Source organism: Rattus norvegicus, chromosome 19 (genome assembly GCF_036323735.1).
Source record: "Rattus norvegicus strain BN/NHsdMcwi chromosome 19, GRCr8, whole genome shotgun sequence".
NCBI classification, from domain to species: domain Eukaryota; kingdom Metazoa; phylum Chordata; class Mammalia; order Rodentia; family Muridae; genus Rattus; species Rattus norvegicus.
Window position 1 is genome coordinate 59,155,271 of NC_086037.1, and position 24,982 is coordinate 59,180,252.

The 24,982-nt window shown below is 43.6% G+C and overlaps 1 protein-coding gene across 3 annotated transcripts in view; it reads left to right on the forward strand.

Moving 5' to 3' along the window:
• Window positions 1-24,982, forward strand: part of Vat1l (vesicle amine transport 1-like) — a 169,315-nt gene that overhangs the window by 51,635 nt on the left and 92,698 nt on the right. For all 3 annotated transcript variants that reach the window (NM_001400980.1, XM_039098305.2, XM_039098306.2), the window contains exon 4: window positions 18,407-18,549. In NM_001400980.1, the coding sequence (NP_001387909.1) occupies window positions 18,407-18,549 (143 nt within the window). The remainder of the gene's footprint in view (window positions 1-18,406; window positions 18,550-24,982) is intronic.

Sequence of the window (24,982 nt, forward strand, 5' to 3'; positions counted from 1 at the left end):
TACACACACACACACACACACACACACACACACACACACACACATGTTTACCCATACACATCCTCAGATCTCTTCTGAACTTTATAGGCCTTTTAACTCACATTCCTACTAGTTTGGCTGCTGTACATATTCATAGGACACAGCACTGGGGATATATAGCTCAGTGGTAGAGAGTTTGTCTGGCATGCACAAGGTCCTTGGTTCTATTCTCTATCACTTCAGAAAAATAATTCTCTAATTGATTAATTTAACGAACTATGACTTCTGGCAATGTCTCCTAAGAAACAATTTAAGAGAAGCATTATTTATTTTGGTCGATGGTTTTTGTAGAGTTCTATGCGTAGTTGCTGGACACCATGTGCTTTCACAGAGCATCATGGGGAGCCCGTGATAAGAAACAGTTGTTCAAATCAAAGCAGACCAAGAAACCGAGGACAAGGCCAGAAAGCGGCTAGTGATAATTTACCACCAAGGACCCATCTACCAGTAGCCTATTCCTTCCAGCAAGACACTACCTCCAAATGTTTCCAAAACTTCTCGACATAACACCACCAAAGGTTCATTGTTTGAATCTTTGGTTCCAAGTTGGCAGTTCTATGTTGAGAAGTTTTGGAAGCGTTTAGAGGGGGAAGGCTCCTCACTGGCCTTAGGGCACAACAAACACCGGGGCAGGCATTGCTCATGGCTTGAAGTCATTGGACCAATCTTTGTTTGCAGAGCTGTGGACACAGAGATATCATTGAGCCTGGCAGCAGACAGACCCAGATTCTTATCCAGAGGTTGGCAAGACAGTACCATCTTCTACCAGCAAATCCTGAATCTTACTGCCCAAGGCTTATTACTCTTGTGTAATTTGGTGCATGCTTAGGCCGGGCTGGAAGGGCTCTGAAGTTAGTGCGCCCAGGAACATCCCTCAGGGAATGCCACATGAGAACTGGAGAATCAGTTCCTCTTGATGGGAGAAACATGAGCCTGGCTTTTTATTTTATATGACCTCTCAAAGGGTCTCCACTAGAGTGGAGCTGTATTCCTCACCATTTTCTGGACTTTGCCAGCTTCCTCAACTCACTCCTTACTCCTAAGATTACTTTGAGATAACTATATGCACCTTTATCTTTCTCTTACGATGCATTTGGAAGTGAACCCAAGGTCTTGAATCCATCTTCCATGATCAGCCAAAAACCAAAACAATTATTTGTCCCCGTAATGCTTTCTATCAACTTTCCATCTCCAGACCTGCCTTTCTGTTCCTGCGTGCCTTGCTGGGAACAATTTAGCTCTGTGAGAGACTTTTTTCTCTTACCTCATTCCTGACATACTGTGGACATTTCTTTTCTTTTTAAAATTTCTGCTCATTATTTTAAAATGTTGGCTTTGAGACATGGCTGTGTGTGCCCTTTGCCTTGCAAGTGCTAACACATACCATCAACACTTGACCTTCCACCTGGATAATTCTATATCTCATTCAAAGGTCACCTCCTCCTAAAACCCTTCTGCCTCTCTCCCTCTGCACACTATACCTTGCCTTTCTAATATTGCCTTCACCAGATTTCATCTGATTACCCTTTCAACTATTCACTCATTTGCCTACCTATCTGTACACCCAGTCATCAACCTAGCCATCCATTCCAGTCAGGTATATATCCATTCATACATCCATGTATTCACTCAACCTATCCACCCATCCATCCATCCACCCACCCAGATAATCCACACACACTTATCTACTAATGTGTCCACCCAGCAGCAGCTATGTATTGACTGCCCTTGTATGCTAAGCAAGAGTATTGTGCAATTTCCCATCAATCTTCCTGGGCTACATGGCAATCTGTGATTCCAATGAGTAGCACTGTCTCCATAAGGAAGGGAATGAGTGGCAAGGGTTGGATTACATTAAACTGATGAACTTCACCTATTCTAATTGGACAACATCTGTGTGCTGATAATGAGCATTTTAATTACAAGACAGTTGATACATGAAGTATGTGGAATTCATAAATGAATGTTATCATCAAACACAAGCCATATGTGGACAGTTTCATTATTTAAAACAGCTTGTAAACCATTAAGCCAGTGACTGTATTTGATTTCCCACTACTGAAATGTATTCTTCAAAGCAAAAATACCTCCTGGTGGGGCCCTCCTTCATTCCTCTGTAGGCCAAAGAGATGGAAATTTTTGTTTTAATGCCCCAAATCCTTTCTGTAAAACTTCACTGCGTCTTTTGAACTCAGTTTCCTGCTGGTCAGGCTACTGAATAAAAATATAGGGCATAGTGCTGGGATGTAGCTTGGTGAGTTTGCTAAGCACACACACAGCCCTGGGTCTGTCCCCAATACTACAGAAAAAAGTACTAACTAAAATCAAATGAAATAATAGAAAACTTCAATAATGGGCAGTCTCTTCTAAAGAAACTAGAATCAAGAGTCTGTGAAGATGGTCCAATGGTTAAATTCTTGCTGTACGGGAATACAGATGCCCTAGACACACGTTAAAGGTTGGGTTGGTATCTCAGCCCATATGTAATTCTGTCCTTGGAAGATAAAGACAGGAGATCCCGAGAACATCTGGCTAACAAGACTATGCATGTCAGCAAGTTCTGGATTTGACTGAGAGGTGCTATTTCAGTGAATGTGGTAGAGGAGCGATTGAGAAGAATTTCAAACATCAACCTCCAGCCTCCACATACAAGGACCCATGGACCAACACACACACACACACACACACACACACACACACACACACACACACACACACACACAAAGGAAAGGGAAAAAACCACAGATAACCACTCTTCATTCAAACACCAGGTACTTACAGCCTGTCAAGTAACATATTGGATACAAATTATATATTGTAGATAAAAGACACTATCTTTTGCAGATAACAGAGGTCTCTTCATAAAGGTAGTCAGTTAAATATGGTTTAATATAGTACACATTAAAATTCCAAGTAAGATGTAGATTTACTCAAAAGAATTAAAGTTTAGCCATTCAATAGAAGCATCCTATTCAGAAAATGATGGTGTTAAGATTTTTTTTCACGATCCAGCAAAATACAATGTAAGCTTAGCAATTAAAAAAAAATACACCAAAAGTTCACAGTGGCGTTCATCCCAGTTCCAAGTCTTTGGGTAAGCAAACACATTATCAGAAAACAAGAATGAAATAAGCCAAAGGGACAGAGTGCTTATCTCTGACAAATGCCATTATAGTTGATGGGTTTCTATAGCCTTTTGGAGCTTTGGAATGTAGCTCTTTATAATGGCCACAAATGTGTGTTGCTTTGGTAACAATGCTTTTCTGCAAAGAGCCTAATGGAGGCCATGCAGATTGGCACCATGGTATTATGGCACCTTTCCTTCTCCATTGTCTGCACATAGCAGGAGAAATAACTCTTAGACTCAGAGCTTCTGCTGTGCAGGACAATCCATGGCTTCCTGTGATGCCAATTACTTTCTAGGAATGAAGGTCATATCAGAAACAGAGATTACAGTAGCTAACATTTAGTTCTTTTGGTGACTGCAATCTATGTGTATAGCAATGAGTGTGTGGGAGGATACAGGGGACCAGTGATAAACCCACCTCCCCCCTTTTAGGTGACTTGGTGCTTCAGATAAATGGTCATTGTGTTGTGTGTCCCACATGCTAGGTCAGTAGTGAACTTCTATATTTGTGTGTTTGTTGGAGGTGCTAAAGATCAAACTCTGGGCTTGCATCTGCTAGGCAAGCTCTCAACCGCTGAACTATACCCCTAGCCCCTAATCCCACATTCCCTTTTGACTTTATGCAACTAGGTACATTGTTCTGCCTGCCCATCAGAGAGTAGACATGATTTGATTTGAAAATGCAAGGTTGCATGGGATGCAATATGCTGCAAATAAAAGGAAAGCTTGTGGCAGCTGTTGATTGCATGAGGAAGATCTGTGTTCTAGGTCTCTCGTGTATCTCTGTAAAAGGCCTAGTCTGGATGGGAAGCAGCAGTTCTAAGTGGGTGATACCATCCCACAATGCAGTCACACAACTTTTGGTGTTTTTATGAAGACATGAAGTCATGCTATGCAAATGACCTGCTCCTTTCTATGTCTTTAGTGTTACTCTGATCTTTCTGATCCATCCATGCTACTGCAAATTCTATTACCCACATAAGACAGCTATGAACACAAAAATATCTATAACTGCTGATACTCCATTGTGTCTCATTTAAGAGACTTATCACCTTTCAGGCCATTATTTACTGGACGTGAGCCCATAGAAAGAGGTGAAGGGGTAAACAAGCTCTGGCCAGGAAACAGAAGGCCCAGGATACAGGATGGATGTTGGAATCATAACAGTAATGAAAAGGATACAGTGCAAACAAGTCTGTGGCTTTGTGGGTCATGCTTCCTGGCAGCAAGATTTATGGTGAGGCTATCTATTGAACATCACAATTAAGACCCTCTGAGATAGTAAGGTCACCTCAACAAAGAACTCACTACCATGGGAGGCCATCAGCTTCTATCTTGTTGGCTATGTTCTCATCCTGGATCCATTACAGGAGGATGCTGAGTTGGGAAGTGCTTCCTCAGTAGGTCAGAAGTCAGACTGAATGACCCAAGAGCATTTTCAAGACACATGTCTTCCAACCTGTGCTTCTCGGACTTAAGGGTGGGAGACAAGCCCAAATGTCTGACCCAAAATCTTCTTGAAAAGATAGGATGAGATGAATTTTTTCATGTCAATATTGGTGTGTTGAGACCCATGGAGGACTCTCTCCTTCTCAACTACAGCTACCTTGAGGAGGGCACCATGACCACACACATGTGCTCTGGCTGCTTGTGTGATCTGCCACAGTGACTCATAAATATGATGGAGTATTTCTGGAGCTGCTCTGTCCCCAGAACATGCTATTTAGTGTTCCTAGGGCCTAGAAAATCCTACAGCCAAAAGTTGATGACCGGTGAGTTCATGAACTTCTGACACATGTATGAAACAATATTTACTAAATAAAACATGCACTGAATAAAAGCATTGTGAAATGCTGATGAGCCAGAGACAGGAACGATGAGGCCTTCAGAGATGGCAAAGAAGGGAAAAAATCAAAAGATTCGTTGATGCACCTGCTCCAAGTTTTGTGGATAGCTTCCATGTGCTAATACTATATCAGGGCTCCAGATCAGTGCTTCTCAACCTGTGAGTCACCACCCCTTTTAGGGTTGAATTACCTTCTCACAGGAGTCACCTACGACCGTCAGAAAGCACAGATACTTACATTATTATTCATAACTAGTAAAATTACACATGAAGTAGCAATGAAAATAATTTTACAGTTGGGGGTCACTGCAACATGAGGAACTATATTAAAAGGGCCATGGCATTAGGAAGGTTGAACCCCACTGCTCTTGAAAAAGAGGTGACAAAGGACATACCAAGAATGCCGTTGTTTAAGTAAGGGAGATGGCTTAGTAAACAATACTAAGGACGAAATCATTTTGCTCATGGTGGTATCCACAAAGCATTCCGGTTAACTTTGTAAGTTTCGCCTTAAAACGAAGCAGCAAGACAAAGAGCTTCGGGGACGCTTGCTGCCCTGCAAGGAGTCAGCCCGAAGATAAAGGCCCAGAAAGACGGAGTGGCTAAGTCTAAGCACCCCAGTGGGAAACCTTATCTGGATTCTGATCCACTGCACATCAGTTGCCTACAGGACTTACCGGTGAACTAGTCTGATCTGGGAGCCTCAGATGTCACCTCCAGCAGTGACGGGTCCTGACCTGCCCCATTCAGAACCCCAGCCTCAGGATTTGAAGTCACAAGAAAGAGTCCCAATGACTGATCTGTGAAGGCTACCAGGATCAAAGCACCAGTCCGAGTTGGAAACGTTCATGGCCAGGGCAGGAGCTCTCAGATGAAATGCTAACATCACATCAGAAAGTGTTGAAACCAGGGTTGGGCTCCAGCTGGAGTCTAATACTCTGGTTCATGAAATACCTTCGGCGAGTGCAGACCTTGAAAGCAGGGCAGAAGGTGGGTTGCTGAGCTGGAAAACCACATCCCAAGGAAGAGCACTTAATCTCTGCCAGGCACCATGGCAAGTTGGTTCACAAATGCCTGTGCTTAGGGAGGAGACGCTGTGTAGACTGCAGCTCAAAGTAAGAGAGATAAGCATGTGTTTCCTCACAGGTTCAATACCTCTATGTCTAGTTTGTCACGTGGTTGTCTGGGGTATGAATATAGCCATCCATTCAGCGTTCAAGTCCTTCAAGTAATGTGCAATAGACCCAAAGATCAGGCTCCACTGAGGCTCTTCCCGATTGTCCACCCTTCTAAGTTCTTTCTCTTGACTCAGTATCAGCCTGACAGTATGACCCAATTTACCAGAACCCTTGTAATTTATATCTATTGAGCAAGGAAAATTAACAATAGCATTTCCCACTTTCCCATGTCAACCATAAATTATATGGTGTACTTGGTCACCTTGCTGGACTGTAATTCAATTTCGTTTGGGTTGAAAGAGGTGAATTTATAAAAACTGCAGCTACAAACGGGTACAAATTGTCATTTGGCTGCAAACAGGAACCTGGCATCCCTACTATGCAAATGCAGCCATCCCAGAAATCTGTCCAGGTGCACCAGATGGAAGGCAGCCAGGCTGGAAGAGCTCTGACTCTCTGTGATTTAGAGTCCAGCAAGGGGACTTTGCCATCTGGTGGGCTGGCTGCTCCTTGGCCGTGATTCTAGCTACATAGTTACTACGGTCCAACTTGAGGCAAAGAGGCAATCTGTGAGCTATGGTTCTTCCTGTGACTGTGCACAACCTTCACAGCCTGGACAGTATTGCTCTCCAGAGACACAAGACTTGGTGTGATGCCTATAAAGGCAGGTTAGTAGGGCTCTCATATTCAGTTGGGCAGGGTATATACTGCACAAGGACACCAACTTCATGAAGACAAGCGAAGACTCTCCTCACTTCAGTTGCCCAGACTCTCACCTATGTGGGGGCAGGGTTAACTTCCCAATTCACATAAAATTCTAGCCAGATGTCGTTTCTGATCGACAACAGTTATAAATGGAACCCTTCCAACCCAGGTTATTGCCCTGCAATTGTCCCAGAATGCCTTAGAAAAAGCCTTTTAACCTGGAATAACTGGACCTAAGATCATTGCAAAGAATGAAATCATGCTTTGGGTAAGAAGAGTAAAAACCCTGGAATTCACTGTGCTCCTGGCCTGGGTACTCACCATGCTGAGCACCCCCCTGCCCCCCACAGTGAGCACATTTCCCACCCCTAGGGTAGTCAGACTTTCTCAAGTGCACAGATGAGAACATTTATTTAGACTCAGTGGTGTGAGTGTGTGTATGGAGGCGGGTGGAGCTCACAGATGTAATCTCAGCACTCAGGAGGTTAAGGCAGGAGGATTGCTGTGAGTACCAGGTCAGCCTGGACTACAGGTCAGATCCTGTCTCAAAAAGAGCGGAACATAAAAAATAATAGGAAGGCAGAAGTCAGACGAGCAAAGGGGGATGGGTAGAAGACAATGGAGATTCTAAGGCTGTGAGTGAGCACGCTGACAGAGCACAAGATACTGACTCTTCCAGGGAATTCTGGGAAGTATCCCGGAAGCAATGGTTTGGGAAGGCAGGGGGGAGGGGACAGTAGCTGTGGTTTGAACATGAAAAGTACTTCACTGGCTTTTGCATTGAACCCTTGGATCCCGGCTAATGACCCTGTTTCAGGAGGTTGTGAAACATTTGGAACAGAGCACATAGCTGGTGGAGGTGGGTCGCTGGGAACAGGCTGGCAAATATTAGATCACGGTCATACCTTCCATGCTGTTTCCAGTCCTCGTCTAGCATCATGGGAAGCCTGCTGCTACATGCCCCTGCCACTACAAATAGGCCTGTTCAGCTGGCATGCAGCCGTCACCGTGTAGGACTGTAGTCGCTGAGAGTAAGAAGTAAAATACATCTACCCTTCTTTAAGCTGCTTTCAAGGAATTTGGTCTCAGACGCAAGAAAGTGCTTCATAACGACGCTTTTTGAGACACCTGCTCGGGTCTGACCCTGTGTAAATCACAGCATAAAAGAAGTTACCTCCTTTGAACCACATTAGAGCCTATGAGTTAGTCATTACCATCCCTGGTCTGAAAAGGAGTTCTGAGGTTTAGCTCGCCTCCATGTACCTATATTCAATCAGGCAGTGAGAGTCCAGGTGTCAGCCAGGGATTGGGAGTCCAGAAAGAAACCAGGAATTGGAGCCAGGAGCTTCATTTAAAACAAACAAACAAACAAACAAAAAATGCCTTAAAATATTTCCATCAATTCTAAGAATTTCATACATGCATTCATACAATATATTTTGATCATATTCAGCTCCTTTTTGATTTTTAATTTAACTCACTGAGTCTAATTGTGTTGCCCATAAACTCTCAGATGTGGGGCTTTCCAATGGAGTGTGGTCAACCTACCAGGTACCATACTTAAAAAGAAAAAAATCCTGACTCTCCCACCCCAAGAAACCATCAACTGTCAAAAGATCCTCAACTAGGAGTAGGGGTTTATGACCATCTCCCTTCTATCTTTTTCAAAACTTATCATAATATATTTTCTTTTCTGAGAAAGGGTCTCACTTATCACCCCGACTAGCCTGAAATTTGCTATGTAGACCAGGCTGGCCTGTAAACTCACACAGACCTGCGTGCCTCTGACTTTCAAGTGTTGGAATTAAAGGCATGCATCAACACATCCTGCCCTTATCATATTTTTTTGATACAGAGTCTTATGTAACCCAGACTGGCCTGAAGCTAGCTAGTAAACAAAGACTAGTCTTGAGCTCATGATTTTTCTCCATCTACCTTTTGAGTGATAGAATTGAAGACCTGTGCCACAATTCTAGTTTTAAGCAGTGCTGGGTATTATACCCAAGCTTTCATGCATGCTAGGAAAGTACTCTAGCAACTGAACCACAGTAGCCCCTATTATTGTCATGAATATATACTCATTGTACAAATCACTGGATTTTGGGTTGATATAACCATACAGGTATATATGGTAGTTTGATCATAGGTACCCTCCCTTTTACCTCTCTTGTCTCCCCCACCCCTGGTCTTTTTCTGTCCGAAGAGTGGGTGCTTCACCTTGCCAAGCCACCTATTGTCTCCTTGAAGGTCAGTAGCAAAGAACCAAGAGCTTGCCCTTGGCACTACAGGGGAATGGGGTAAATCCCATCATGTCCAGAACTACCTTGAAGCTGTGCAGTTGTCTTCTCTGAGCCTGTGTACATGGTGGGGACCAAGGACAGGTTGGGCAGAAGCATGAGATGGCAGCAAGCATCTGTCACAATGCTTGATGAAAAATAACTAGCCTGTTAAGAGTTTCTGTCTGTCTCTCTCTCCTCTCTGTCTCTGTCTCTCTGTCTGTCTCTCTGTCTCTGTCTCTCTCTGTCTCTGTCTCTCTCTGTCTCTCTGTCTCTCTCTCTCTCTCTCTCTCTCTCTTTCTCTCTCTCTCTCTCTCTCTCCCCATTGTAGCCTACTATAGCTCACATACCCACTGCTATCTCATAGCAGCCTAGCAGACAAAGAAGACAAAGGTGGTTCGGATCTTGCCTGTGGCTGTAGCTCTGAGACCTAGTGTGGTGGTTCCCTGACTTCTCTCTGCTTCAGTTCTTTCATCCCCATGAGGAGGGGTAGTTGGTATGTGCACAGTGGAATTCTTGATGAAGGTGGAGAGAATTGATGTTATAGAACACATAAAAGCCTGGATGGTGCACAGCAGGCTGCGAGCTTCCTCCTCCCCCCTTACCCTTTAGCCTCGTGCCTCAGAGGGGAGCTCAAAGCACTCTGGCTGAAGAAAAGTGTATACTTACTCCATTCCCGTTCCTGAGGCTTGCAAGGCCTTTTCAGGAGGGAGACATTCAGAGAAAATAGCTACAGGACAGTTACATTTCTAATTGGACCATGAGTCAGAGCTCTTGGGAAACTCAATGTACAGTTTCTGTGGCTCCAACCCAAGTAGCTCAGAGGTCAGGCTACCAAAGGGTTGAGAGCTTCGGGCCCTGCTCTTGGTGCTAAGGACCTATTTCCTCTTTCTGTGTCTGAGTCATAGAAGCCTACATCAGTTTTTCTTGACTGACAGGATCCCACACACTGGGCCTGTCTGTGGCTGTGATGTCAACCTCACTTAGACAAAGAAGAAATGGAGCATGACAGGGTCATGATGGAAGACATTAGAGGTGGGGAGCCATCATGAAGAAGTAGATCAGCACCGCTGCACATCAGAATCCCGAGGGAACATAGAAAGGATATACTAAGAACCAACTTCTATTTGGGTTTTGAACAGAATCCTGCCATTCAGGTCTGTTGGGTGGACCTCTTACCTACATCCCATAGAGCAGATGACAGCTACTTAGGATTACCTGCATCCAGAGTTGTGTGCATTTGACTCAACAAGAAGACTTGTTAAACTCGGACTGCAACTCCCTATCTGGACCGTTCTCCTACCAAAGGTCTGCGTGGAGCCTGGGAATCTGCATTTCAACTGACCTCACCCAAAAGGCAGAGAAGCAATGGGAATCTGCATTTCAAGAGACCCCTAAAAAGGAGAGTGGGTGGTACTAGTTGCTGGCTAGTTTATATCAACTTGATGCCAGGTGAAGTTATCAGAGAGGAAGGATTCCATTTCTCAATTGAGAAAGTGCTTCCATAAGATAGGACTATTGGCAAGCCTGTAGGGAATTTTCCTAGTGATTGATGGGAGAGGGCCAGACCATTATGAGTGGGGAAACCCCTGGGTGGGTGGTCCAGAGTTCTATAAGCAAGCAAGCTGAGCAAGCCATTGAGAAGCAAGCCAGTAAGTGACCCCTGCGTGGTCTCTGCATCAGCTCCTGCCTCCAGGTCCCCCCACCCTTGTTTGAGTTCCTGCCCTGACTTCTTTCAGTGATGGATTTAGAGATGTGGAAATGTAATCCAAATAAACCCTTTCCTCCCCAACTTGTTCTTGGTCACTGGGTTGCATTAGAGCAATAGTGACCCAAACTAAGATACAGTACAAACGAAGCCCCATCCCTCCCCCTCCAACTAGCCTTCCAACTTCTATATTCTCTGCCACTTAACAAGACCATATGCACCCAGGTAAGAATTACATGGCAATGGGTGTGGAAGGGAGTGGTGGAATATCAAATAAGAGCTGAGCCATGTCCCTGGTCCCCTCCCTCTACAAAGGAACATGAACAGGCTCAATCCTGATGGTCGGTTTTAGCCACAGCTGCTCTGATGAAGCCGGTAATGGCTGATGCACTCCAAAATCAGCATTCTACAATAGATCCAAACTCATATCCTGAGTGGTTAAAAAATCATTCTTGACTTTTCTCCCTCTCCTTCACCTTATCCACATACTTCTTGGCATTGAAATTCTCAGCACCTGCCTGCTACAATTAGTGTCATGTTTAGGTCAACAGCTTTGCAAGAACACACCAAAGGAAAAGAAAGACGGACGAATCTTTAGAGAGCAGTGGGTGGACCCACAGAATACACTTTGCTGATTTTAGTGGTGGGTCACAGAGAGCAGTCCCCAAGATGAGGTTTGAATAGATCATGTTCTTCCCAGAATGGAACGGACTGAATTGTTGAACAGGCAAAGGGCAGCCATCAATTGTGAAGTCCCCAACATAAGAGTTTATATTGTCATACAAGAAAGGTTTAAGGAAAGTGCGAATGCCCAGAGGCCCAGGTAGTACCTTTGCAAGACTGTGCCTCTGTGTATTGATGAGAATGGAAAACACCAGCCTCTGAGTCTTTGGAATAAATCTTTCCTCTCCATTTCCTCTATGCATTTTCTTGGTGCACACACAGGTTCATTATGCTAAGTTTATTTTCCTATTCTCTGACCACATTAATGGCCTGTGGTTTCCATAAGCTGTTTAAAAGTTAAAACAACCTTTAGGAGCAGCTAAGCTGAAGTCTATTTTTGAAGCGAACTCAGAAGTGGTTATGACGCTGATAGAAACTTCCTTTCCTGTTTTCTCCCTCTCTGCTTTATTTTTCAATAGTTCAATAGTTTCAGGGACTAGACTCAAGGCTGCCAGCATGCTTGGCCTTGAACTCATTCTGTATCCTAGGTGGGCCTTGAACTTGTATTCTCCTTGCCCCTACTTCTCAAGTAGCTGGGATGAATAGCTTGTGCCCTCAGGTCTAGTTTGGCTCTCACTGTCTCAAAGAAATGTCTTCAGATAGACTTTCTGGGGTTCCGATGAAGAATAAGTTAGTGTGAGCAAAAATCTTAAGCTGGAACAACCTTGAAAGCCATCCATTATAAATTGATTGATGGGTTAATTAATGTGTGTCTGTGTCCCTGTATATCCACCTCTGTGCATATGCATAGGTTAGTGTGCCTATGACAAGGTCAGAAGGAGGTAACAGGTGGATATTCTCTATTAGTCTTCACTTACTCCTTTGATGCCTGGTCTCTCACTCAACCTGTGCCTGTTTTCTTGGACTGGATGAAAGCCAGTAACTCCTGTCTCCACCCCTTATAGAACCGGGCGTATAGGAATGTCTTGAACACCTGGCTTGTGATTTGCACGCTGAGTTCCAACCTCCTCATGAGTACGCAGCCTGCACTCTTAATTGCTGAGCCATCTGTCCAGCCCCCTAAGTTCCCATTTTCAAAACAGTAAAACTGTGACACCAAGAGATTAACTTGCCCCCAGTCACATGACGCATTTCATTAAGGGCACATAACATGCGGGGAGGGGTCTCCTTCTTTGTTCGCTATCTAGTCTCCTCCAATGCACATATATTCCTCCTTAATGCACACCTCTTATTCTCTGAGTCCTTACAAAAGCATAGTATACCATTGGGTTTTAAACCATGACTTTCCTTGGAACTGGTTTAGGAATGTCACTGGACTTTTAATGGTACATTGACTCTGCTCTTTCCTCCATTAAAATACATAATCCAAGATGAGAATAGCCATGTGCAACTGGGCTTTGCAATTCAGGGACCTCTCGCAAAGGAGCCAGCAGACAGCCATTACAGGTACATCTGAAGGATTCAATGAGTTAAAGACATGGGGCACTGAGCTATAAATGATGATGTGGAATCATCCTGACTAATGACAGGGAAGAGGATTCCGAGGAATAGTGACTGTGTAACCAAAGATCCTATGGTGAGCGATAGGGTAACCCTTGATAAGAAGTGGGTATTTTTCCCTAGAATCAAAGCCAGAATTCTAGTGAACTCCATGGTCAGAAGCAAGACTGGGAAGATTGATGATATCTGCATTAGAGAGTCTCCTGTGAGCTACCCATTCATGTGTTTTGTATGGTTGAGTCTCTGGTGCTGATCCTGGATCTCGGTGCTCTGATGAGATCGTGGTTTCAATGCTCGGTTTTTAGAATCCTACTGAATTTCTTCCCATCACCAAAACTATAGCTAAAGGCTGTTGCTTAGTCAGCATCCAGTATGGACCACACCAAAGGCTAGTAATCCTACTGCTCCTCTAACCACTTGTTTACTGCTCCTGGCTTTTCTGTGGCAGGATCTTGCCTTGCATTGCCCTTTTGTTTGTTATTCAGAGTCATGGAGACCTGAAACATTTCCTCATGATTGTCCGTGGATTTCCTCTTCTCTCTGTTTTGGGGTATGTTGGGAGGCTCCAGTAACCTTGTGACGGTGGAATGATGGAAATAGACATAGAAACCTGTTCACCCCTATACCCTGAGGCCCCATTCTATAGAGCAGACCAGTGAAACCTTTGAGATTGAGGCCAAGACTACAGTATCTCCAAGAATCCCAGCTAGGTTTATTTAATTGGTAACTCAGGCAAGGGCTGTATGCATCTGAGGATAATTAGGAATGCAGTCGAACACATATGTAACTGCTGAAAGGTCAGGTCTTGGGTCAGCAGCCTACATGATCAGATAGACAGATGGAAAAACTAACAGCAGAGTGGGTAACCGTAGAGTCCAGACACATGGCTTTCTCATTCACAGGCCCATCCCTCTGAATGCCCATTTTGAGGCTTAAATAGGAAACAAAAATTGCTTTAGAGAGGTTTAAAGATTTAACAAAGCCTTTTGTGCCTGGCTCATGGAGGGACAAAGGGAAGCGCAACTGCTATCACTGTTGCATTGTTAGCCACAGAGAAGGACAGAGGTGCTTGGAGCACAGTGCTCATGTCCCTAAGAGAGAAGGGGAGTCAATTAAAACAGGCATGTGCACAACTCCGCTTATTGCTGCTGCCAGGAACATGGATTGTCTTGTTCATTTAATGCCGCGGGTCTGCAGGCAAATTGCAAAATCTTTTTTATTGGGAAGTCATTCTATTTCCCACAAATGTTTATTGAGTCCCTGCGACTCCTCAGCTAGCTGGGGGAATGAAGAATGAATGAGCTGCTGATCTTGCATTACCTGGGGAGCGAGAGAAAGCAGAGGACAGCTTTCCTATAACTGTGAGGGAAAATGCTTAACTACTGAACGCGGAGCAGTATTTACCTTTAAGAAAATCATTGAGATCGTATAGGGGTCTCTAATCATCTCAGCGAGTTGATGGGGTGCTAAACGGCTACCAGCAGCTCAAGTTCCGCTTTCCAGTCATTCTTACTTACATAATGCCATACCATATGCACATTTACACAGTTTACAGATATTATTAAAAGAATCTTGATTATCTATCACTAATTAAATATTCTATTTTATGCTTTTAAGATTGGACTTGTGTGTGTGTGTGTGTGTGTGTCTGTCTGTCTGTCTGTCATGCATGTGCATAAGAGTGCCCAAGAAGGCAAGAAGAGGAGGCCAAGATACACTCTTACCTGCTGAACCATCTCTCCAGCCCTTAAACGTTCTATATTATGTATTATTATATGCATATGTGTTTATGTATACAGCATTATATTTATTATCAATATCTAATTATACAGTATTCTAACTATGTAGTTCCATACATGTAATACATGCTATATACCAATGAATAGCCTAGTAAGGGCACCAGTAGAAGGGGAAGCCCTTGGTCCTGCTAAGACTGAAACACCAGTGAACATGATTATTGGGGGGAGGGCGGTAATGGGGGGAGGATGGGGAGGGAGACGCTCTTATAGAAGGGGAGGGGGAGGGGCTAGGGGGATGTTGGCCCAGGAACAGGGAAAGGGAAAAACAATCAAAATGTAAATAAGAAACACCCAAGTTAATAAAGATGAAAAAATATATGCTATATACACATATTATTTTATTTATAATATGCACATTACATTATATAGACTCATGCCTGTTTGTTGATTTTAGTCAATGGATCTCGGGTACAGCCCTAGTCCCCTAATATTATGACTCTGCCATTTTAGGACTGTTTTGAACTAAAATATCATGGTGGGAGCACGTGGTAGAATAAAACTGTCTTTACCATAATCAGTCATGAAAAAGAAAGATGGAAACCCAGAGTCCCAACATCCCCTTCAAAGGCCACCATTACTGACAATGACATGAACACTCCCCCATAGCTTCACCTTCAGGGTGATACCGTCTCTCAAGCACACTGCAGTCTTGGAAACAAGCCATGAACACTCACACCTTTGCCAGATTTTTAATTCAAATCATGGCAGGATTTTTACAGAAGTAGCCATCAGATTAAAGTGTGATCCTTACAATGGTCCCTCACCCAAGGTAGTGGCATCCTCAGAAGAGGGGAAGTTTTGTACACAAGAAACTGGCACAGAGGGAAAATGAAGTGAAGAGACAGAGGCAGTAGGTAGCTATCTGCAGGCCAAGGAATGCAGCCTGGGACAGAAATCCCCCTCATATAACCTAAGGGAAGAGTCAACGTCTTGATTTGGAAGGAGTTACAAACGTGCGAGAACAGAAGCTTCTATCATGAGAGCCACCCAGTGTATCATGTCAGCCTTGCAGCATTCCTCACAACCTGATTTAAAGATTTGAATTCCATCTTCAAGGTGGTGACGACTTGTGTTTTGGGTCAGATGAATTTGATGTGTTGTCTGGGGGAATTCATCAGATGGAGACAGATATCAATAGCATTGAACTAAACAATAGGGATTTGGAAAACAGCTGAATGAATAAATGTCACATTTGCCCAAAGACAGAGGGTAGAAGGGGATGCGGGGATGATAAAGTTAATTGTAACCTCTCCCATCACTGTCAGAGTGTGCTCAAGCCATATCACGTCAGAGATGTAACCAAGGCTGAATGAGGTCAGTGAACTTGAAGGGGTTACTGTATGGCTGATTATATTTATGCTCACTTAGAAGACAGAGCCCTGGTTGTCCTATGAAATCTGGGACAAAACATTAAATAAATAACTGTGCCCTGTGTAGAATCTTAGGTTGATGTCCATGTTCTGAAATGTTGACCTTCCAGGGATCATGCCATGTCTATTGTAAGCAGCAGCTTAAAATTGTTTAGCTTAAAATGTCAAAATAAGTCTAGAAGAACAGAAAATGGAAATGACTGCAGTTGGGAAGCCTTTGATTTGAGTCCCAGCCATGCCTCTAAAAAACTGAGAGACCTGGACCTTTCTCTCGCCTATAAGGTGGTGTTGGGGAGGAGACATGGGGTGATATTCCAACTCTGACATTCTACGGATCTCTCCATCTTGCCTTTAATTGGGAAAGGTGGTAAGATAACATTTCTGTAAATTGACCTGCCAACTCGAGTTATCTACCAACACGAGGACATGAAAATAAGATGATAGGCAGAAATGGTAGTGGCAGATGACTGGTAGAAAAAAAAATCTCCCTCTTTCAAATGGTAAATGGGATGCTGGAGAACAATAGCAGCTTATTTTTTTATATAAATACATCTTAATTACCAGAAAATTGGGTTTTACTTGAAAGTTTCAAGATGCACATGCTCACATAATTTTGTTCAATGTCTTAAATGTTGACTGTATTGGTAAAGAAGACACAAATCACCCAGCTCTTAACTGCATTTGTAATCCCCTCCTAGACCATTTGCCATTTAAAGTCCATGTTGACCTTTTTATTTGACTGGCCGTCTTTAGCCCTGGATATAATAAGCTCCCAGGGGGGGATAGATGATTAAGATTGAGTATCTAGTCAGAATTACATTTTGTCCCAGGTCTTCAGTGTAGTATAAGATCTCATTTAACCCCTCCCTATGGAACAGTGTCAGTCGGCCATATCTGCTCCACACACAACATGCGGACTATGCCTTGCTGGGTGCCTCGGTCTAGCCATAGAACTCATTTGCCTCATGAGGACACACCAGATATGTCAAGAATTACTCCTACAGAAGCAGTTGCTCATCAGTACTAGATGGAAATTGGTTGGGTGTGCCCCTTATCATAGAAGTGTCAGAGACTGACCTCTGGGTGTCCACGGCAGATACTAATTTGCTACCTCTTTCTTTGGGGGATTTTGTTTCTCTCAAGTGTTATATCCTGTTGAACTGAGCCATTGGGTTAAATCATACAGTTTTCTTTTGGGGTCTTTTTATATGTAGGGGGAATGTGTGCATATTTATACTTGTGTGTGTGTGTGCATAGGCTCATGTGCACATGTGTGTTCTTTGTGGAAGGTCCCGAGAACAATCTTACATATTGTTCTTCAGTTTGCCATCCACATTTCTTTTGAAAAAGTGTCTCTCATTTGCCTGAAACACGTTCAGTTGGGTAGGATGGCTGCCCAGCAAGCCCTATGAACTCTCCTGTCTCTCCCTCCCCCGGCACTAAGGCTACAAGTATGTTCCACCGTGACCAACTGTTTGCTTTTCTTTCTTTTCTTCGTCCCCCTCCCACCCCTTTTTCTGAATGTAAATTCTGGAGAGTTAAACTCTGGTCCTTGGTTTTGTAAGCCATGCACTTGTAGGATGTGCCCTTTGCTGACTCCATGTTTGGGTCTAATCCTGTTAGTGTCTAAAATTATCTTACAAATAAAACATTTATATTCAGGTGTTTGCTCAGAATCTGCTTCTTAGAGCCAAAGTTAAGACGTTCTCCAAGGTTGCTGTGGAACAGGTAGCGTTTCTGCTGAGATTCAGCTCAGCGGGGTTAAATAATAGTTGAGAGTTCTCTGGCTCCTCTTGACTTTTCCCCCCACACAAGTTGTTGCCAAGGAAGCCAAGGTTCTGTCCTTCAGGATACGTGGTGCAATGTCTGAACACATACTTGGCTGTCACAGTCAATCTGGAAATGTCCATTACCTCAAGAAGGTAGAGGCCAAGGGTGCTGATAAATATCCTCTACCCCTAACTGAAAAACATAAATCCAAGCTTTAAAAGCGTCAACTATACCAAAGTTGAGAAATTCTACTTTCTGCCCAGCAAGACTGGCTCTTAGATAATTAAGATTTACTGTGTCTTTAAGTGTCGTGTTTTATGCCGGGTTCTTGACCCACGTTATGTAATTCTTCTCTCAGAATGGGGATGTTCAAGTGTGATGTGGATACTGTGTGTCATTTCCAGGGTCAAGCTGTGGCTCAGCTGTGTTCCACCGTCCCCAATGTGACCGTCTTTGGAACAGCCTCTACTTTCAAGCATGAGGCCATCAAAGATTCTGTGACCCACCTCTTTGACAGGAATGCTGACTACGTGCAAGAAGTAAAGAGGTAAGAGGGTGACTGTGTAGAGCACTGGGCTAGCCCCCTGCTCGTCTCTTGATGATCTTTAGCATTCATTTAAAAGATGAATAATAGTGGAGCTGGAGAGAGGGTGACAGGAGCATTTGCTGTTCTTGCAGAACAGTGCTTAGCACCTCACGGACACTCACAACTGCCATGACTCTAGGTCCAGGGTATCTGATGCCCATTCCTGTCTTCCTTGGGCACTGTGTTCATGTGCTGCACATACATGCATTTGGATAAACATTCATGTACATAAGATAAAAATAAATCTTTAAAAGATGACTAGTGGTGGTGATGCTAGTAAACATATAGTGAACGCTTAATGCTTGCTCTTAGCATGATGCTTCACAGGTGTTAGCTAGTCAAGTACTCTCAAACTCCCTGCTATTATCCCCAAGGAAGAAGCCAGTCCTACAACTCGCAGAATTAATGTGTTAGTGTTCGCTCCCCGCTGCTACACTGTCTTGACACATGCAAATTTAATTCTCATTCATTCACATAAAAAGCTCAAAATAGATGCTCATCTGTAAGAAGATTCTGGTACCCAGGCTCTTTATATTTTGGTTCTATCATTGTCCTGGGTCTTCTGATCTTTTGGTTCTACCTAGAAGATGGGAAAATAGCAATAGACCATGCATGGGAGGCTTTTATTAGTCAGTCCTGGGATAGATAAACAGATGCTGCCCAAATTTGATGCTAATGTTCAGATCTTTGGGCACACTTTTCTGGGAGCAAACTGAAAACTGTTACCTAATCATATACTAATAAGTAGGCAATAGTAACTGGCCTTCATGGAATGGCGAGCAGTGGGGTTCATACCACGCCCTCTGGCTTGTGAACTCATGCTTTCCCTGTAGAAAGGGTGATTTTCTAAAGAGTTGAACCTGAGCTGTAGTTACCTTTAGGAAGAGGGGAGCCTGGAAGAGAGTGTTTTAGAGATAGAAGTACCTATGTAAGAACCTATGTACACACTGAGCTATGAGTTTAAAGGTTCAAAGGTCAAGGACAAGCAACAACAAAACTCAACATGATGTAAGCCCAGGGTTATCTGACTATATACTCTAATTATGGTGTACCTGTAATCCGGAAGCTATTGATTATGGTCATGTGTGTCTACAAGGGATTTGCACGGAGAGTCCAGGTGACAGCATGTCTGTAGATGGCATGGGTGTGTCACTTGGCTGCTACCCAAGGTCTCTGCATTTCTTTTTTTTTTTTTTTAAAGATTTATTTAATGAGTACACTGTAGCTGTCTTCAGACACACCAGAAGAGGGCATCGGATCCCATTACAGATGGTTGTGAGCCACCATGTGGTTGCTGGGATTTGAACTCAGGACCTCTGGAAGAGCAGCCAGTGCTCTTAACCTCTGAGCCATCTCTCCAGCCCAGGTCTCTGCATTTCTAACTGAGAGCTTCAGGAAGAATCGGTAGTGGCCAAGAGCTATTATTTTTCTCTTTTCATAGTCTAACACTAAATTACAAAGCTGAGATGTAATTAGTCACCCGGCCAGCATGAGAAAGGAACTTTTTTTCTTTACAAATCACAAATGAAGAGGAAGAGGGATAAAGATGGTTGTTCAAGCAGAAATTCAGACTAGATTTGTTTTTTTGTATTTTTTTAAGTGGAATATTTTTTAGAAAACTTTTTCTGGTGACTATTTTTAGAAATGAGATTTTTCTCATGAGTAAAGGCTTTAGAGCTGTTGGATAAGGATATCCCTAAGTCTTTAACATGCTAGTTAGACAAGCATGAGGACCCTGAGTTCAATCCCTAGACCCATGTAAAAGAGCCATGCACAGTAGCATATAACTGTAATTCCAACACTAGATAGGCAGAGAAAGGAGGATCCCTGGGGCTTGGTGGCCAGCCAGCCTAGTCGAGTATAACTCAAGGTTAATGAGAGACCCAGTCTCAAAAACTAAAATAAAGTCAGGCATGGTGGTGTACATCTTTAGTCTTAGAACTTGGGAGGCAGAGACAACCTCTGTGAGTTCAAGACTGGCCGGGTCTACAGAGTGGGTTCCAGTCTATCAAGAACTGCATAGGGAGAGCCTGTCTAAAACTTAAGGTGGGGAAAAACTGAAGCTGCTATTCAGTGTCAGTCTCTGGCTTCTACATGTAAGCACACATAAGGGTACACACGTGCACATGCACACTCACACACACAAACACAGAGTTATAGCAATGTAAGGATGTCCCACTATCTCAAGTAGAATGTAAAAAGGGAGCTTTTATTTAAAGCTAAATATTAGAAGTCCAGCCTGTTTCTCAGAGATGTAGAGATAACAGACACCCTCAAAGACCTCTCTTTGCCCAATTTCTCAAGCTGTGGTCTAGAATATTAACTGTTATTGTTCCTTCAATAATCCTTTATCATCCTTAACTGATAATGTTGCATTCATCTACCTACCACTTAATAAACATGTTAGGGTCTGAGGTGGTATTTTATCTGAGCCAAAGAGATCCAGCAACAACCAATCAGAGAGGCTCTATGCTTGTGGAGTCTGGAGTCTAGTTGTGGGAAAGGAGACAGAGAAAAAAAGGTGGGGGAGGAAGAAAGAATAAAGAAAAGAGATGAAAAACAAAAAAAAACTATTCAAAGAATACATTGATTTGTACTCTTGATATATATCTTGAGTGCTAGTGGAAAACTCAGATGTGACACTGATGTAAGTAGAAGTCTTGGGTCAAAGCTGAAAGATGAGAAGTTCCAGGGAGAAAAGCATTTTAGATTAGGGGTACAGCTTGACTGAGGTACTAGGGAAACTTGGGGTTCTGAAAGGAGACAAATATGTCTGGTTCTGATATGCAGTAAGAACAGACGATCAAGACACCACAGCTGTCCTCAACAAATGGAAGGCCACAGCTAGGGGACTCCTGCCTGCCTCACTTCCCACACAGCTGCTCCATCACAACCCCTCCCTGCCCTGGTCCCCACTCAGAGCCTGAATCGGTGGTTTCTATTATTAGGAGAACGGAAGGAAACAGTGACTGGCATCTACCTCATTACCACCTGCCTTCAGAGGTGGCTTCCAAGAGCTCATTTTTAGCAGGGACCCAGGAGATATGGGAAATGGCCAGGAGCTGTGACTGGAACTATAGCCTCTACCAAGCAATCCCGTCCGCAGGAAATATCCAGAGGAAGATCAATGCCAGAGGCACAAAGGTGCTCAGTGGAGCTCTGCTTCCGCATGGTCCTCAGTGCTCAGCATATGTTGACAGTGAATTATAATAGGCCTGTCTGTAGCAGCGGCAATCCGACCCAGCCTCTGCTGTCAACAGAAGGCAAGCAGTGCTGTGATTTTTGCTACACCCCATGCATGTGTTACACAGCCCCTAAAAACGATAATTACGAAGGCTGTGTCACAAAAAAAAAGAGAAAAATGTCTGTGGTGGAATTTAAGGGATGAAAACAGAATGCCAAATTCTATCAAGACTGTGATCACAACTTGATTCAAATTCTCTGTGCACAGGGATGTAAAATGAAAGGGAAAATATTCTCTGACATGTAGTAAAGCCTTGTGCAGAGTCATTTCCTTTTGGTGTTTTCCTTGCAAATACACAGTAATCTATGTACAGCAAACTACAAAAAATACTAAGACAAAATTTCCTGCAATAAAAACTCATAGACCAACCAATGGAGGGCCTCTTTGGAATTTCTGCTAAGCCAAGAAATTAGAGAAAAAAAATAGTTCTTTTTTTAATGCATGTGCTATATATGTGTGTGTGGCTATGCATGTTTTTATATGTTTGGTGGTGATCTCTCATATGTGTGCACATACATGTGGAGGTCAAAGGATAGCATTCAAGAATGTTGACACCCCCCCCCTTTGAGGCTGGGTCTCTCATTGGTCTGGAGCTCATTGTAACTAGACTGGCTTGCCGGGGAACCTCAGGATTCGTCCTCCCTCTGCCTTCCAAGTACTGGGACTACCAACCTGTCCATACCCAGTAATTTCAGTTGGGTTCTGAGAACCTAACTCTTCTCCTCCTGCTGTGAGGCATGAACTTTGACAGCAGAGCCATATCCTGAGCCTAGAGGGGAAAAAGAAGCTCTGATATAGACTTCATCTCTGCACTGGTTTTCTTAACTGAGTTAAAAGGGGATGAAAATGGTCCAAGAAGTTTGAGGCCTGAGTCCCATGCACAGTTAGCCCCATAGCACCCTAGGAGGGTGCAAAGCACCTCCGCAGGAGATGTGAGAACAAACCTGAGGGGAGCTGGGACAGGGCAAGACAGACAAGAGCAGCCATGCTCAGACTCCTTTCAGCTAGATGACCATTTCCACAAGCACCTTTTACAACTGCAAAAGGCATCCTACTTCATAGGTGAGAAGACTGAAGCTTAGCGCCAGATTTGCCATCCCAATCTGTGGGCTCCATTTTTCCCCAGTTCTTTATGGTTTTTAAGATGACCTGAGGAAACATTTGAGCCAAAAGGAAGAATCCATTACCTTGAGTTGGTGTCACTGGTGTGGACTACCTCTGCTCATTGAAATGTGAACTGGACATTTTAAATGCATTCTCTTTATTACCATCAATTGTAACTCAATAAGAATGCTTAAACATACCTTTAAAAATCAAGCATTTGGTAGAAACAGTGCACACTATCATTTAAGACCTTATATTCATGCATTCATATACTGTTTTATTATTGATGCCTACAAATATGGTACGCATACACAATAGTGACCCAGGCACACACATTCTTGTGTCCTGAAATTTCCAAAGTAGTAGTCACAGTTTATGTAATAAGTGATTGCATCAGCCTTAGTAGAGACATGCATTAAGGTGACACACTGAAGCAACATCTGAATGAAAGCCAAAAGCACACAGGGGGGCTCGCTTTCAGGTCCTTGCAAATTTGATGATGTGGACACTGTCCTTATTTTTCAGGGAGGAGGCAAGGATAGAAGGTTTGAATACCTTATACATATCTACACACACTACAACTTGCCCTGCATGGCCTGCTTCTACAGTTTAAACCTTCTACCATTTATGGTCACTCTCCCAAAGGCAATAGGGATGGTTTCCCCCACCCCAACCCCACACTTCAGTTATGGAACCAAGTCATGCAACTGGAAGGCTGTGGCTGTGTGAGACGCTGAGATGGCAGGAAAAGGCTTGATCAGGGCTTGTCAGTCCCAGCACTGGGTACCCTTTAAGTCATTCGGTGATTGGAGTCATCCTGTGCAATGGTACATAATAGATGTTAGCTGCTACCCACCATAGCCTCCGAGTCATGACGATGTGAGCCATCTCTGGAAATCACCCAAGCAGGGCTATGAGCAAATAGCTCCCAATTAAGCAACCTTGTAATGATTAACGATTGTGGCAGTGGATATGCTAATTGTTCAGATTTGTGTGCTTATTGTGGTTTATATGCGTGTATCAAAATATCACTGTGTGACCTGTAAGTACATGTAATTATTGCACATGAAAATGTTGGTTGGTTCATTGGTTGATTGGTTGGTTGGTTGATTGGTTCATTGGTTGGTTGGTTGGTTGGTTCATTGGTTGATTGGTTGGTTGGTTTGTTGGTTCATTGGTTGGTTGGTTGGTTGGTTGGTTGGTTGGTTGGTTGGTTGGTTCGTTGGTTCGTTGGTTCGTTGGTTCATTGGTTGGTTGGTTGGTTCGTTGGTTGGTTGGAGAGGTATGTGCCATGGTCTACACATGGAAGTAATAGGGGAATGTGGAAGTCTGGTCTCTCCTACTGTGTGAATCTCAGGCCTCAAACTCAAGTTGTCAGTCTCGATGATTGGCACCTTTGCCCACCAAACCATCTCTCCAACCCCAAAATTTTAAAGATAACATTCTTAGCTACATGGATGAGGCTCTTGAAAGCCCTTAGATGGAGTTAAAATTGGATTACATTGAAGAATCTTTTGCAGATTCAAGGCAGTTAAGAGCTCTTATGGGAGATGAGTCTGGGACTCAGGGGCCAGGAATGGACTGAGTCAAAAGACAAGAATAGAAATTGGGGGTCAGATCAGTTCATAAATTGCTTCTCTGCATGAACGAGAACATCTGAGTTTGACCCCAGCACACACATTAAAAAGCAGACATGATGGCACATGCGTGTAATACCAATGGTGAGGAGATGGAAACAATCCCTAGGGTTCATCGGCTAGTCAGTGTAGCCTGTTTGGCAAGCTCCTGGTCAGAGAGGAGCTCCCCTCTCTTGAAATGAAGTAGACAGTGTGAGGAACAATGCCCCAGGTTAACCTATGGGCTTCATCCGTGTGCGCACACATCGTAGGAAATAGAAAAGAAAATAAACATGGTGACCAGTGACTGTGGGGAAAAACATGAGAGGAAAAGAAACTTGTGCTTCAGCTGTCATAAGCTCGGGAACTGTTGGGATGTTCTTTAGCATGACTGGGAAGCCTCCGGGGATGACGGAGTAAACTTGGATTG